The sequence below is a fragment of the Platalea leucorodia genome (genome assembly GCF_965183815.1).
Source record: "Platalea leucorodia genome assembly, chromosome: 4".
In the NCBI taxonomy this organism is placed as follows: Eukaryota; Metazoa; Chordata; class Aves; order Pelecaniformes; family Threskiornithidae; genus Platalea; species Platalea leucorodia.
The window spans coordinates 7,567,275-7,583,576 of NC_138826.1; the positions used below are offsets into that span (position 1 = coordinate 7,567,275).

A 16,302-nucleotide genomic window follows, 5' to 3' on the forward strand; every position below is an offset into this window, starting at 1 on the left:
AGAGGCTGTCTGAAGGACTGACACAGCAAAATAACCTTGTGTCAGTCCATTCTATACCAAAATACTAAATGCTGTAGAGACCTGGCAGTTTCTTCGGAGATTGGTGAAAATGGAGATTTTTGTTCTGTAGGTGACAGGTATCCGGGTGTTGGTAAATAGGATGGAAACTGGATAGCTGCTGCTGCATTTACCGGCCAAGAAGCTGTTAAAACTACTGGCCTTTGCCAGCAACAGAACTAGTAGCACTGCTGTCCTGGTTTTCTTTACCATAGTGTTGCACTGTATGAAATAACACTGGTAGCTCAGTCACTGATTGCCATTTTTAGAGGCTTTCCGCTCTGTTGTCTCCCACCCACTTGCTCTTAGCCACTTTGTCTCTCCAGTTTGCAACTTTGCGTTAGGGAACCAGATCCAAGAACGGCAGGTGTTTAGTCTTCCCTCTTAACTCCACTTAAAAACTTTAATAAACTTCCTCTTTTCTCTCCAAACTTTTGGAACTGCTGTTATCAGGACTCAGGCATCGTAATGTGTATAAATAATTGAGATGGTCAATTTGAACTGAGAGACATTTTGCAGCTTTAGTGTAGGTAATCAAAATCCTTTTCCTTGCTTGACATCCCCAGTGTGCAAACAGCTGTCAGTAAGAGTTAAGCCAACATCTCTTGATGGTCATCTCTGATAAAGAGTAGGTGTGCAAAATGAATGCTTTAATACCTAGAGTAGATCTATACCTAGTTATGGTTTTCGGATAACTGCAGTTCATCTTTTGAATCTTTTTACTGCTCAAAATTTTTATTTATTAAAGGAATAATGGGGTTTAAGTTTCTCATAGATAACCCTTATACATGAGGGTGACACTTGATGCAGTATTGTAATGATGCGCAGATGTCTGTTGCATGTATTTTACCAAAACTAAAGATTGTCTGTAGTTTAGTGTTACTGATAAAGCTAGTGTGTCAGTTTAAGTTTTCTTTTAAGAGTTGTATCTGTGGATGTAATTACTCTGACACAGCCTCTTCCAACTAAGAGGCTTTTTAATTTATTTTATTTTAGAGATTGTCCTTTTGCTTGGCTTATAATCTAGAATGCTACAGAAAGTCTGTAGCAGACTTGAGGTTTAGATCCCCTCTGCTTCCCTAGGCTAGTTGTTTAGTCTGAAAATGGGGTGCTTTTTGAAGTGGTTCAAACAGCTACATAGCTTTTATATTTTTTTTACAGTGAAACTGAGCTGAAAATACAGTGGTCTTTTTTTTGATTGTCTTTGTGCTGACTAAAGGAATCGAGGTTTCCATAATGCAAACTCAAAATATATTATTAGATACCCAAACTACTATATTTGACATGATCAGTGATAACTGTAGGTGTCTACTCCACAGCAGTGAAAGCTAGGAGATAACTTCAGAGGTGTGTATGCAGATATTTACTACGGATCAGTTTACCCATAAGGTATCAAAGTGAGTAGTGGCTGTTTTCATCTTTGAGTCCAACGTCTGCCTGTGCATAGTCACTTCCTATTAAAAGGGTTAAATATATTGACAGAGGGATGTGACGGAAACTTTGAGATGAGGAAAATGTGAACAGCTAAGTTGTACTTCTGGCAACTGGTACGACTGTCTCCCAGGTACAACGCAATTACATTGCTGTTCTTCAAGACAGCTTACAGATCTCAGGTCTTCATCCCTCTCAATAAATGCTTACCTTCTAGTGTCCTGCTTGGGTCTTCCTTTTCCTAAGGTGTTTGGTTATGCTAAAGGACTAACAAGCTGCTGACTTCTTTTGGGTAATAGCAGGGCAAGGATGATTCACAGAATCAGCCCACAATCAGGAACTGAAAACAGGATCTGAAAATGGGGAAGGAACCTCTAAATAGAAGTGTGCAAACAAAATGTAAACACACTCTGCATGTACTTTGGAAGATTGGTGTTTGACTACAGAATGTGTTGCAGAAGTAGGTATAGCGATATTGTATGTAACACTAAGGAGATGTGTACTTTAAAATTGTTTGGTTACATCATTGCAAATGAAGTGGTCAAGTTGTGGAAGTGGCTATGTACTGGTTAGTTATGGAGCAAACAAACATACAGCCATTTGCTGTTGTAACCTAGCTGGCTGGTTTGTAAGAGATCACAGAAATCAGTCTGGCTTTTGTTATCAGTGTTTCTCTCTTTGTTCCAAATTAAATGGATATTTTTGCTACTACTGCATCATACCAAAATGCCTTTTGCACTTGCTTGTTCCAAAACAGGATCTATTTGTAGACTGCATGTGATAGAAACAGGACTTCTTTGACTGTTATTTAAATAATATCAAACTACGTATAATCAAATATTTTCAAAATAAAATAGCAGAAGAGGTATGGGATGTCTTGTGGTTTTTAAGAAATAACGTGGCTTGCCAAATGAGAAGACTTTGTATAGGGATGAATGCTATATTTTTGCTGCTTTTGAAATTGTCAAAGGATAGAAATACATACTTCTGAAAGGTAAAGGAATGTTAAATCTCTTACTTATAATTCACTTGTAAAACCTTCTTCCAGAAGACTTTGAGAGTGGCAGTTATTGAATGAGAGTCCTGTCTTTGTCCCTGAAGGCTTGGAGTTGGTGCCTAACCTCTCACTTGCATTAGAAAATCCCAATAGCCCATGGTCTACAGTTGTTTTAATCCTACCGTTGCAGTTTGTTTGTCATTGTACCACCTTCTCAGTAGGGAATGTCATAATTCCCTTACAGAGACAGTGTTGCTGTACCATAGCTTTAGGCTTTCAGTGCTATTAAAAACCTGCAGAATCCAAGTCTGGGATGTAGACCTTGCTGGAAATAGTTTGTTTGCACATGTCCTAAGGAGCAGTCTCTCACCTGAAGTGCTTGCTGTCACAGTACTCTGTGCAGAGGGATGGAGGGAGAGGGGAGTGGAACAGAGGCATGGGGAGGAGTTTGGGCTTGCCCGGGATATCGGGTGAAGTCTTCCTTGTGCCTCTTGAGTTTTGGCAGCTAGCTTTCAAAATGCTGACTTCAAAGAAAGCAAGCACTCGAGGAGTAAAAGCTCCTTGGTACAGATAACGTTGGTGTTAGTCCTGGCAATGATGACTACCTTAATGTAACTTCTTGCTGAAAATGATATATGTATTTGTTTTACAGCTGTTGTAAATATGTTTTCAATACATAGCCTTATTTTGCAGGTACGTTATATTGCAGTATGAAAGCAATAAAATGTTCTTAAAAAACAAAGGTAACACTAAAGACCAGAGCTAATACAGCCAAGCCTACTACATGGAATGTAGAATTCAAATTTTGTTGCTCTTTCTCTGCATCTTTGTTTATTATGAAAATGTAGGGTTTTCTTAGAATTTAAGTAACAAAGGATGGAGTAACACGCTTGGGTCTGTAATTTTAGAACTTTTGCTGTTTCCTTTTAAAACGCTAGCACGGTTTTGGTGCAACTTCTATGACTGCTTGTCAGTGTTGCCCTTCTTTTAATAAGGGTTTTGCCCTGGAATATGCATATAATCATTAAACCTGCTTATTTTAACGGAGGCTTGATTCACATAGGAGAGGCAAAAGGCAGAATTAGGAGTGTGCTGTTGACAGAATTATCCTGGCTGTTCTGAAGTGCACTGTTAAGAGAACTCATTGCAAGTTAAAGTGAGGTCGGGGAGGGGGAATGGGACGCACACACTGGGGCCTCCAGGGGAGACTTATGAGCCTGCTGGAGTTCATTCCAAGCTTAGGGCTGTATTTAAAAGTTCAGCAATCGTTCAGTTAACTCTATTATCCTCTAAATTGAGACTTGAACAAAATATTTTGAAGTCTGTTACCCTTCATTGCAAACTGTTGTAAGTTCATTGTTTGTTCCTATATTTGTTTCTGCAGTTGTGTGTATAAGTGTGTATGCCAGCAGCATTCGGAACAGATGTATAGTGACCTAATAAAAAAGATAACTAACCACTTAGAGAGAGTCTCAAAGGAGCTGCAGGTAAGAAGCTGCACAATCTAATTCTGTCTTTCCTGGGATCTGTGATTATATCAAAGCAGCATGTAGATGGCCCATGGAGGGGATTGCCATTAAGACTGATTTACACGAGCTTACTAAATTGTGGACTGTTTCATTCACTAACTGGCTGTCAGAATACCAACTACTAGATCCAATTGTACAGCACTGATTAGCCTTAGAGATCTGAAGCATGTGGAGAAGAGTGGCTAAACTTGAATATGTAATATAGAATCAAAGACTAGAGAATGGCAGATCTACTGTATAATCTAGGATGTAAATGCTTCAGTCAAACATGATCAGCGCACATGACATGGATGTCTGCCATTGCTGTGTTAATCTATACAAGCGGTTTACGGTCCTTGTGCATCACAAGCAGCACAAAAAGGAAAATCTAAAGGAAAAAAATGAAGTAATTAATATGAATTGTGAAGTATAAATTAGGAATTATTGCATATGAAAGTTTTGTGCTACAGTTTATTCTGCATTTTTCTTGCCTATCTCTAGATGTCAGTGGTCTACAGCAGTCCTAATACAGTTTGTATATCCCTATCCTTCTCTGCATCTTATTTGTGCATCCATGTTTGTTTTCCTGTATGTTCCTTTTTGAAAATTCCTTTTAGGCTAGAATCTCCATGCATGTTCTTGAAATTGTCATTGCTGTAGCAGCAACACTGTTTTATTTCCCTACAGCTTTTGTCACTTCCATAACTGATGTTGGAGTTCTGTACTCACTTGCAGTGCGTCAAATAGAGACGCCAAATATGAAGGAATCCTAAACTACAGCAGCTCCTACAGTGCTTCTAACAATTGATAACTAATTTGTCAGTCAAAAGCAGTCTTACTACTTTTAACTGCATCAGGAACTTCTGGCTAAATGTGCATTCCCATCAAAATATATAGCACTGTGATTGCTCTGATGTCCTTATTTCGCTCGTTTCTTCTTGTTGCTTTCCTTATAAAGCAAAATAACCACCCTGCATTTAATGGGCATGGTCTTTGGTGCAGTCTTTGACTATAAAATAACCAGGTCATCTTGAGCTAGGTTCTTTGCTTCTTTTTTCTTTTACAATTTCTTTATTCCTTCTGGAATGACAGCCTTGCTGTTTTATAAAAATTGGTTAGAGTAGATAGACATAGTATTTAAAATAAAGCCTTCCCTTGGTTCTGCTGAGCTGGTGCAGCCTGCACATTTTTCTTCTGGTTGTGAGAACTACGAATCATTGCAGCTGTACAGGTTTGGCCAGTTCTTCTGATACATCCCATGGTAGTGTACTGCATTACTTTGCTTTGAATTTGGGAATACCCCAAATTCTTTGCTCTGTGGTAGTCCTTGATTGTTTCCTCTAAAGTTCCAGAACTGACTGAGGCAGCTGCTTTTAAAGTTTCCTTTAGCACTTATGTGCATTAAATGCTTCTGCCTAAAAACAAGGCTGCCTTCTGAACATCAGCTGTTGAAAGAATAATTGAGACAACTATTTAATGCAATCTTTGTCTTGCAAAAGTTTCCTTACGTAGGTTAGACACACCTTGGGGCAGGTGGCAAGAGGACTGTAATATAACATGATATCATCTTTGCGTGTATTATGTGAGTTTTGTCTGATGTGATCATGGCTTTGGTTTTGGATGGTAAATCCGTCTTTTTGAGCTGCTTGAAGTAAAACTCATGTGCCTTAGAAAATTGTCCTGTAAAGAAACTGTTTTAACTGTGGGTTATGAAATTTACTCTTAAGAAATTACTTTACTACAATATATTTTATTATCCTGATACCTCTTTGATCTTAATACATTTTGGTGACGCTCAGTCACTTGGGTTTTATGTTGAAAATGTGGTGCTAGGTCTTTACCCTAACAACAACAGCAAATTACTTTATAAATGTTGGTCACTTGGAAGTTTCTGGTTCACACAGGCAAACAATAAAAAAACCCTATATGTACAAAGCCTTTTAATGCACAATATGTGGTGTTTTGCTTTCTGTGACGTAAACTTATTCCACCTGCCAATGATATTTAATCTATTTGCAGAATTCTGTTTAATTGGCAAGGTGTGACTTGATGCAAGATAATTTTTTTTTTTTAGATGCAGAGATGCAAATGTAGCCTGATATAAGCAGGAATCCTGGTTTGTGTGAGAAAGCAGATGATCATGAAAACTGAAATGGCAGGCAAATGCAATGTCTTATTCTCGACAAGCCGAGCAACTTCTTTGCATAGAAGCGCAACAGTTTAATGGCAGGTGGATTACAGAATATCTGCATGTAACCAACATGCCAGAGCAAGCTGTTTCCGACAAGAACCACTCATCAACAACAAAAGCAGTAAAACTGTCAGATACCAAACAGTAAAAGCGGAAGCATCTCAGGGGACTGGTCAGACTTGCTCTTGCATGGTTCTAGCCTTATTGGAGTTTGTTGTCTTTTTGCATGGCATTCACTACAGAAACTCCTTTTTTTTTTGTTTTTTTTTGTTTTTTTTTTTTTTTCTTTTTTGCCCCCCATGTGCTTAGCCCTTGGCTTGCCTGACCAGCTGGCCTCAGCCGAACTCAGCAGAGCGGCGGGTGCTGGGCTGTCCTGAGCTGGGTGTCCCAGGCGCTGCTGCCGGGGCTCCATGGCCATACAGGGACATGCACAAACTCCCTGGTCATCCCCTGTGTGACTTCTGCTCCTCCAGACTGCAGGACACCTTGTGTGGCATTGGTGTTTGTTGCCACGTGCAATCCTGAAGGTCTGCTTCACAGATTTTTCACTTTAAAAAAATTAATTTTCAGTGGTGGCAGAGGCATTATGAAAAGGTGGGTGGGCTGATGTATTCTCTGCATGTTAGCCATTGGGTGAAAAGCAGTGAACATTGCCTGCTGAGTAATATTACATCTAGATGAATTTCTTGTCATCAGACCATCAGCTCTTTGCTATGGGGCCTCCTATATCCTAAAACATTTCTACCTCCCTCCTTACAATGTGTGTAAGTAAATGATCCTCTCTTCAGGCTGTTTCAGTTACGCAGAGGCTCTGAGGAAGGATTGCCTTCCATTCTTGCAATCAATGTCTGACCAGCTTCTCTGCATTAGCAAGACTGAGTTTTGCCATGTGGAGCTTCCAGAAATTAAGAATTAAATTTCCTAATTTTTGAGTTGATCAGAACTTTGGATTTAGTGTGCCTAAAAAAAAAAAAAAAAAAAAAAGGGTGGCTGCAGAAAACACAAATGAAGATGTTTCCTGTTGTCTTGAGGTCTGTGAAGCCTGCAGTATACAGATGATTTTTCCAAGATGCTTTATTTGGAAACATTTTATTGGTAATGGACATAGCCCATTATGTTGTGGTTTAAAATAATGACAGCTGTTTTTGTGGATAAGTGCTGAGTCATTCAGATGTATGAGGTAGGGTGGATACACAGGCATATGCTTTCAAATTAAATACATCTCTCTTTAAAATGAATAAAACTATATATGCATTACATATTAGTGGTTTTGGCTCTAATTTATTCTTATGCACTCTGATAAAGTCATTTAAAATGAAGTACTCTGCCCATTATATATGTCTTCAGCAAAAGACACTGGAAGGTACTTTAAGCATTGACAATCAAAATGCATTGAGGCATTGAGCTGGCCCATGACAGAAGTAGCTTTTTTTGTGCAAGTGCAGTGGAATATTTTCATTTGAGTTAGAATAATCTCAATAATTCCTTTAGGAAATGACTGAGAGCTGAAAAGCAGTTCTTTATCATGTTGCATTCTCTTTTATTTAGAGAAAAGAGAAAAAAGGGGTCTATGGTTTTCTGTTTGTGTGTGGTTTTTTTTTTTTGTCTTGACCAGAAACAGTTGAATTCACTAACTGTATGTAATTTTTATGGTTGTTGAAGTTAATAAGTGAGAATCAGTCTTTGAGTAAATAAACACTGTTTTGCTTGTGTTGTTTCTATTTTAAATCAAACAGAAGTGGTAGAGCTAAACCACCAGAATTTCTTGCTTAAATTCCATCTGTCTAAAAGCATTGGATTATATTTGGAGCCAATTGCTGATAGCATACTTTGGCTCTTGAACACTCCAGAGGGCTTGGGGTTTTTCTCCTTTATTATGTCTTGAGATATATATGAATGTGTATATATGTGTGTGTGTGTATTTTTTTTTTTTCCCTATAATGAACATGACTGAACTCAGCAGTCAGTGGTGTTGGTAGATGATTTGCATGGCTGCTGTATGGCCCCCAGGACCTGCAGATTTAGGGTCTTTGCTGTGCAATGCCGGAAAGTTTTCCTGCCACATATTAATGCTTACAACTTCTCAGCCTTCTGTCTTGACAGCTCTCAAACCAGTCGGTGCAGTGTATGAAATATCTTCTCACCTATTGTTTCCTTGGAAGAATATGCACTGGAGTCAGGTTATTGTAAAAGCTATTCTGCTGTTTTGAGGACTGCCAAATCTCTGGAAACTGAGTGCCTTGTATCAAGTCGCTGTCAGTTGCCATCTGTTCTTAAAAATATGTCGGCAATATCTGTTGTGGACAATCTGTTCCTTCCTTGCCTTTTCCTTTCTTCTTTTCTGTCTCACGTTTACCTTCCACTTGTCCCCTGTGATTATATGGAGTTTTGCCATCCAGTGGTGAGGAGCCTGTCATTTCCTGCCCCAACTCTTTCGGAAACATTAATCTGATAAATACAGGTGTCTTACTCTAAACTTCAGATTAGGTTCTGAACTTTCTTATTTGTCTTTCAGAAACAGTTGTGTAACTTCCAGTATTTTTCCTGATTACAGGAATAAAAGCATGAAACTTCAGTGGCTTCTTGTGTTTACCTTGTGAGCTTTGCATGTAGTTAGGGTGGTACAAAAACACATCCAAGCAGTTCTTTGACTGGTAAAACTGAACTTCTCAGTGTTATGTACTGGGTACCACCTCATAGCAGTTCTTGGTATTTATACTTTAAGGCAGTTTTACCCCAGATTGTTTTGTAGATATATTTTGCTTTCCTTCCAAGGTACAGTGATGGTTATATTACCTTTATACAGTGTTATATTGTAATTGAACACTTATCCCAGTCTGTTAAATAGAACTTTTGACAACAGATTGGTAATGAAGTTAGGATTAAACTTTAGTAATGTACTTACAGGAGGCCAGGTTATATACTCTATCCATGTGAAAAAGCCCATTCTTATTACACTGTTTGTGTGGGCATTGTCTGACTTGCTAGCTAAATGAGAAACAGCAAGCCGCCTTCATGATTCATGTCTCATCTCTTGTAGCATAGAAATAGCACTCAAATTAGGTCTCGTTAGTTTGAAATTAGTTGATGCCCTGAAATAATTTTCATAGTTGCAGTAGTTTCTCCAACACTTATGTAGAAAACAAGTCTGCCTCCTCTGTGTTCTGCCTACAGAAAAGATCAGAAATAGAGGTGGAAAATGGAAATTGAGAACTTGCATTTCCTAACTCTTTTCTTACTAAATATGTTAAATCACCAGTGTTTCTTAAAGTCCATTTGGGTCAACTGCATGATCTGTTAATATCGACAGTCTGTTTTTTAAAGAGGAGATTCAAGACTGGCCATTTATCTGGTCCATAATATTAAAAAGGGGAAAAAAAAAATACAAACGAACAAACATCCAGTGCTGTAGGCATTTATCCATTGGTTTTGCTGGGGGAACATTGCTTAATTGTGTGTGAAACAAGCCTTTACTGCTGTGAATCACACCGAATTGAATCGGATCAAATGAATGATCAGTATGACAACTCAGACGGCAGAAACCAGAAGTGTTAGAAATGTGTGCATCTTCATGTGTGGACATCAAAAAGATGGCTTTTGACTTGAGGCAGAGGTACGGGTCACCATATTGCCAGAATTGCCATTAAAAATGACTTTGTCATGAGCAAGCTAACATAAGAAAATCATCCTTGCCTGCAGCTTTTTGAAAAGGCTTGTATTCCTGCAGGCATTTTTAGTTCCTTGCTACACTACACTGGGTGCTGCAGACCCTGAAGCAATTACAGAAAGATACAAGTAAATACAGCACAAATGAATATGTTTTTACTAGATGGAAAAGGTTCTGAAGATTTCTTACTATTAAACAGAGTTTTGATGGTCCGTAGATACAATGTCTTTTTGTTTTACAAACACGTAGAATGGAAATGGAACCATGGCTTATATCTGCTACCCTGCTCTAAGACAGTTATACAAGAGTATGTCACGATGCTGTACGGCTTTGAACAGCTTTGAGGGCAGACTTGAACAGGAAGACACAGTCAGTCTTTGAATGAATTGTACTTTGGCTTAATGTCTGTTTTGCGTAAAAAGTTTTAATCGTACCCTTGTCTAGCATGGTAGGCCTGGGCATCACATAAATTGTCTGCAAGGCAAAGTAAACAAATTACATTTTCTTGAGAAAGAACAAAAACTGGTTTAAAAGATTCAGACCACTTACATGAATAGCAGGTTAATTTGTATAGTCATAGCCGTTTTCCCTTTTCACTTGGAAGGCGTGGGAGAGATGCTGCAGCATGTATGCTGGCATTTTGGCAGTGAGCATGTTCCCAGGAAAATGGAACTGCCCATTCAACATAGGAATGTAAGCTTTACTGAATATATTGCTGATTATGCCAGACGACTATTCATAAACAGATTAACTTTTGTGTTCCTCAAGCAAAGACCTGTTGTCACTGTTTCTTTCTTGTGAGCCATTTCTGAGTTGTCTTGAGCCAGCAGCATGTCTTCTGGTTTCATTCATATGTTCAGTCAAAGAATGATATTCAAATTGGTTTTCAAAGTGAAAAAACCCACATCTTTTTCATGTATACAGTTTCTTGCCCACAAGTTCATTGAAATGCCTAGATATTAAGATTTCCAGTAAGGGAAGGGTAATTTGGTATACTGGGTCTCTAATTGCTTCTTTTGTTTGAAGATGTCTGTCTTGCATGTCATCCTTTCTCAAATGTGTTTTCTTGTTGCTTCTCATTTCTCTTGGTGCTGAGATGTCCACTATGGTGTATAAGGAGATTAAATGATGTCCTTAACATCAGCTTTTAATAGCAGCCATAGCATTTTATGCTAAGAAGTAGTCAACTCAAAACCAAACTGAAGATGTTAAGCAAATGCAACTGCATCACAATTTGAGAAACCTGACGAAACATTCAGTGCTCCTGTGGACAGATGCGCTACAGAGTTGCTACTGGAAAACTGTTCTTAACCCTATGAGTGGTGGATGAGAGCAAATGTAGGAGAGGATTTAAGCTGTCTCCCCATATACAGTGTCTTAAAAAAAAAAAAAAAAAAAAAAAAAGGCAACTGAATTGACAGTTTAATAGGATTTAGGATGAGGGGTGAAGGAATGAAGGATCCTCTTCCTTCCTGGAAAACCTTAAGCTAGCAGTATATTTTTCTTTCTTTGAATAGCTTCTGTAATACATCCCTCAGGTAAGATAGGAATGGCTTTTAAAGACTTAATATTTTCTGGGGGGTTTTGAGAAGTAAATGTCATACTTAATTCTGCCCCTCTCCTGTGATTAAAACAGCTGAACGTACGTGTTATCTTTTCTGGACTAAGACCAAGAGTGACAAATGTTAGCCTGAGCAGTTTATTTTTTTTTTTATAATAGCCATACCTGAATAAATATAGATTTTCAATGCAAGTTCTACTCTAATGACGGCCATTTAGTAGAATAATCTTAGCAACATCTATTTACTCATGAATTTGGTGCTACACAGTGCTTTTTAGTTTATAAAATTCATGTAGTTTATATAAAGTTAGTCCCACTCCAGTTACTGTCTTATTAATGTGAACGTAGAGATGTGGAGAAAGTTCCTATGCTCAAACAAGTAATTGATTTCAGTCTAGCAGTTTTGAGCAGCCATACAGCAACACCCTAATGAACAGAAAACAGATGGTTCTGTTTTCCCCACACAGATTACGATAATTCATAGATGAGCTGTGAAAATACTGTTATTGATTTCTCTTTGACTTGGGTTTTTTGTTAGTTTACAAGTGAAGCAATAATTGAGGAGAAGTTTTTTGTTTTGTTGTTTTGAAACAAGCAGAGTTGGGTAGTATGTGCTTTCCTGTTAGTTTCTTGACTGTTGAGGCTTGACATGAAACACTATCAGGAGAATAAAACCGAAAGGTAACATCTCATGCTAATAAAGCAATTAACACTGATTTTGCATTCCAGAAGTTAAGACCAAGGCCTGATATTTGCCTGACACTAGTGAGTGCTTCCCCTGAAGCTGTCAGGACTTTTCTTAGCTGTTTTGTCTTTATCTAGAGCAGTTGTTTTCCACTTGGTTGCAAGCTGGTGGCGGTGGTCAACAGGTATCCTTCCATTAAAGGACTCTTGATGTTGTCCTCAGGAGACAGCTGGATGTGCAGTTGTTGTTCCTTCTTAAAATATCTCTCTTAATGTGTTACAGGCTTTGTGAGGTGAGCTAGCAGAGTCTGGCTGTATACCATTGCCTAGAGTCTGTTCATGGGAATAAATCACATACTGTCCGGACAACTTCTGTCTCCTTTTTTTTTTTTGTTGTATGAAAAGTGCAGACTGTCAGTGAGAGGAGTGGTGCCCTGTGTCAGACTATAGTCTCCTTTTGCCTGACGTGTTCTTTGAAGTACAATTTTCCTTTTTCTTTAATCTTAGAAGCTGCATACCAAGTCTTTACAAATCAGAGAGTATAACCATATTTAAAGTTGAGGTTAAAAGGAGTGAAGCGGGAATACATGCTGCTTAGAAATGCAGATTTCATTGCATGTTATTTGCAACAAATTATATATGTAAGTATATATGAAAGGGAGTCCTTGGAGTTCGTAGCCGCTTTTATACGTTGTTGGCATTTTGAACTAAAATTTGTTTGGCCACCCCTGAGAACTGCATTTGCAATAAGATGCAAAAACTTCTGATCAAAATGAAGAATAACCGTATATAACCTTTGGCAACAGCATATGGAATAACACTCTTTATTCCTTTGCCAGTTTTACTTTCCGTTCCGAAACGTCTGCTCTGTATCGGTGTTTGCTGTGAAAATTACCCACGTGTCCATTAAGCGCATTAAGGAGGGAGGCAAAAGAAGCGAGTTTAAAGGAAAAAAACTTGTATAAATTTAGAATGCTTAACAGAGCAAAAAGTCAACATAAATTCTAACTTCTCTTAGGGCCCCTGGTGAATGTCCATACAAAGGTTGAAAAATCTGCTTCGTAACGATAAGAGCTTTAAGTTCCGATAAGGTGGTCAAGGTGCAGCTAGCCGTGAGCGTCTCTCATGCCACAGATGCTTTGGCTTTAGAAAAATCTTTGAGCTTGTTTTCTTGCAAGGTCCCAGTCACTGCTGCATTCTCCATCCTCTGCTGGCTTGGCGCTGTCAGTAGGAAAACAGTGCAAGGGAAGAGAAGTTTTGCTTCTCATTAGCAAGCAATGCTTTGTCCTCGAGTATGTATAGGCATGTATATGTATATGAACAGCAGAAACCCGGCAGCTACCCACCCCCTCCTCTGCAAAGACCATAGTAGGGAAAGCAGGAGGGATTTGGCCAGAGGCAGAGCGCTGTACGTGGGTGGGTTGGGATGGAGAGGGGGATAGTGGAGGAACACGTTACCCCAGCTCCACTTCCATGCCTGGGTGTGTGAGTGCGCTCCTGAATGCTCTAACACAGCTCCTCTGCATCCCTCCACATAAATTAGTTATAAAAGAAACGGTGGTTAGTGCTTCCCATTTTTCTGGTTCCCTTCTCAATTTAACTTACCTTGCTGTGGAACAGATCTTTTTAGCTCCCTTATTTCCTTCTTTGGGAAAGATGGTGTTGTACACAGAAAATAGCAGTGCTGTCACTGTGGGCTCTGCAAGGCCTATCATAAAGTTTAACACATTCAAGTTTTGTGTAGCGAAGTTTTCCTTGGGGTTACAGGGTAATGCTGTGTGTTCGAGCACTGCAGTAGATTTTCATGGGCCTGATCTGGAGTGCAGGACGCCAGATGTGGAGCTCTGTCTGAAGACATTGCTTCGTAGTCCCTCCAACTCAACACCCTGAATACTTGCCTTGCCTTAGGTGACCCAGCAAAAACTTAAAAATATTTTCTGTGAAGGACGGTGCTCCCTGGAGCTGGAGCATGTGCCGCTTGCCAGCTCGGATGCAAAGCAGCAGCTTAATGCCACCCTGCTGTCTTGGAGTAAAAGCCTGCAGGGGGGTGGGAGCACACACCGCAGCACTTGCTGAAATCTGGTGATGAATTCTAGGCGTGACAGATAGTTCTTTCAAAATGAAGGTCTGATCTTTAATAAGTGTTTTTATTTGCATACGCTAAATGCTAGTTTGTTACAGGCATACTGTATTTCTTATTGAATAGACCTTTTGCTGGGCACTGATGTATAGTCCTAGGCAAAAACCAGTTGCTGAAGAAAACTGGTTTTGCTGGAGGGAGTTATAGCAGAAACTCTGGAATGATGTGTGGCTTGCTTTGTGTGGACTTGGTGTATCAAATACTTTGTAGTTTTTTGAGTTTGCTATGAAAGCATAGCCCATGCTGTTCCAGATCTTTCTCTTGCTCAAATTACAACCTGACTTTTACGGTTTCTTGCAGGCCAGCCCTCCAGATCTCTATATTGAAAGATTTAACGTAGCTCTTGGACAGTATATGGGAGCATTGCAGAGCATTGTGCCTCTTTTCATATATATGGTAAGTTTTAGAAAATTCTTTTCAAATAAAGTATGTCCATACACAAGGTGCTGACTGAAAGTGAAAAGAATAAAATGCAGCTATAATGATTTTTAACTTGTAGAACTTAACGATTCATGCCTGGTTTTGCTACCTGCATAACGGTACTGATCAAGTTGTGTGGGGAGAGGAAGGGGAAGCCGTGCTTTTAAATGTAGAGTTTTGCAATTGGTTTCTGCCCTAGTATTTCTTTCCTGGGATTGGGGGGAATGGGTTTTATTTTGATTGTAAAAAAGCTTTCCCAAATAGTTAGGTCATTATTTGTATCTTTTTCAACAGAGATAGTTTATTGGCTTGTTATATGTTGGCTTGGTAGTTTGGGCAAGCTACAAAGATGATTGTTTCTTGCTTTTAAATTGCATAGATTCAGACAAGATGGAAAGAAATGTCTCTTGGAAATGTCTGTGTCACTTGATAAAGCAATTTAGAGCCTTGACTGGATGAAGACAATATGTTCATAGCACGGTCAGGCATACTTGCAGAGGTTCAGAAACCATTGGCTATAAGTGTTTGTCATGCTGACTTTGTAATTTATGAAGTCTTCTATACCTCTGAAGAAGTTTATAATTTGCATTGTTTTTGTCAAAGTGCCAAGACTTTTATTGTGGGGTTTGTTTTTTTTTTTTTCTTATGGTAATGGATAACTTAAGCTTGAAATTTGCCCTTCTCCCAGAAACCACCCTTGCACTGGCATCGCTTAGAAATAAAAACTAAAGGAAGTACTTGTTGGGAAAGACACCCCTCCCCCCCCTTTTTTAAAAAAAAAAAATATTTTAGTTAAATAAACCTCAAACTTTTAAAAATTATCCTCACTGGTAGCTTCCCAGAGTTTTGGAAGCAGTATCTTTTAGAAAGATCTCCTATGTTTCAGTGAATGCACCTGAAACCAGGTAATTTGCTATAGTCTTACAGCATGGTGTCACCATATAGATTTGTTGCATTAAAAGAGGGATTTGCCTTTCTTGAACTGGATGTCTTCTAATGTACTCTTTATTTAGTTAATACAGAATGAAGTCCGTTGCTAGAGCTTCATTTGTAAGCTAAGCGATGTGTTCCTGGTCACAATTTTTATTTTTCTCCTGGTTCCTATCATGATGCTGGGGAAAAACTAGGAAGAGACTTTTTCTCCCTATTGCATTCAGATATTTTTAGATGCTAGCCATTTTTTCACCTCTGTGTGCTTGACTTGTTCATTGCAGATAAGTGATTAAGCAATCTCATAATTTAATATCCATTTACAAGTGGAGATAAGCTGTTCAGGTGTGTACTTTGATTGGGTGCTCAGATCTGTCACTGAGGTTCTTCCATCACAGAGGTCAAAATCTGTCCTTAACAATTAAGACTGCAGTAACTAACGTCTAAAAAATGTTCATGATAGACATATAAACAGACAGGTTTTATCATTATAAGCTTTGTCTATATGACCAGACAAGGTATAATTGCTGAATAGATTTCCATATCTTTCTTTGTACACAGTTGTGATGTGGTGTTTGTATCCTCAAATGAGGAGTGCTCTGTATCCCTTCGTTTCTTTTTTTTAGAGTTTTAGTCTAACTGATATCTGAACATAGTAAAAATGGTTAATGGGTAATAAACAGACCTGTAAAATGAATAGTTAAATAGTTTTTTTT

General features: G+C 38.7%; 1 protein-coding gene across 3 annotated transcripts in view; it reads left to right on the forward strand.

The window, feature by feature from the left end:
- The window catches only part of CACUL1 (CDK2 associated cullin domain 1), a 52,961-nt gene that overhangs the window by 5,979 nt on the left and 30,680 nt on the right, over nt 1–16,302 (forward strand). For 2 of the 3 annotated variants that reach the window (XM_082309843.1, XM_082309842.1), the window contains exons 3-4: nt 3,870–3,972; nt 14,537–14,632. In XM_082309843.1, the coding sequence (XP_082165969.1) occupies nt 3,870–3,972; nt 14,537–14,632 (199 nt within the window). The remainder of the gene's footprint in view (nt 1–3,869; nt 3,973–14,536; nt 14,633–16,302) is intronic. The other variant, XM_082309844.1, reaches the window with a different exon arrangement.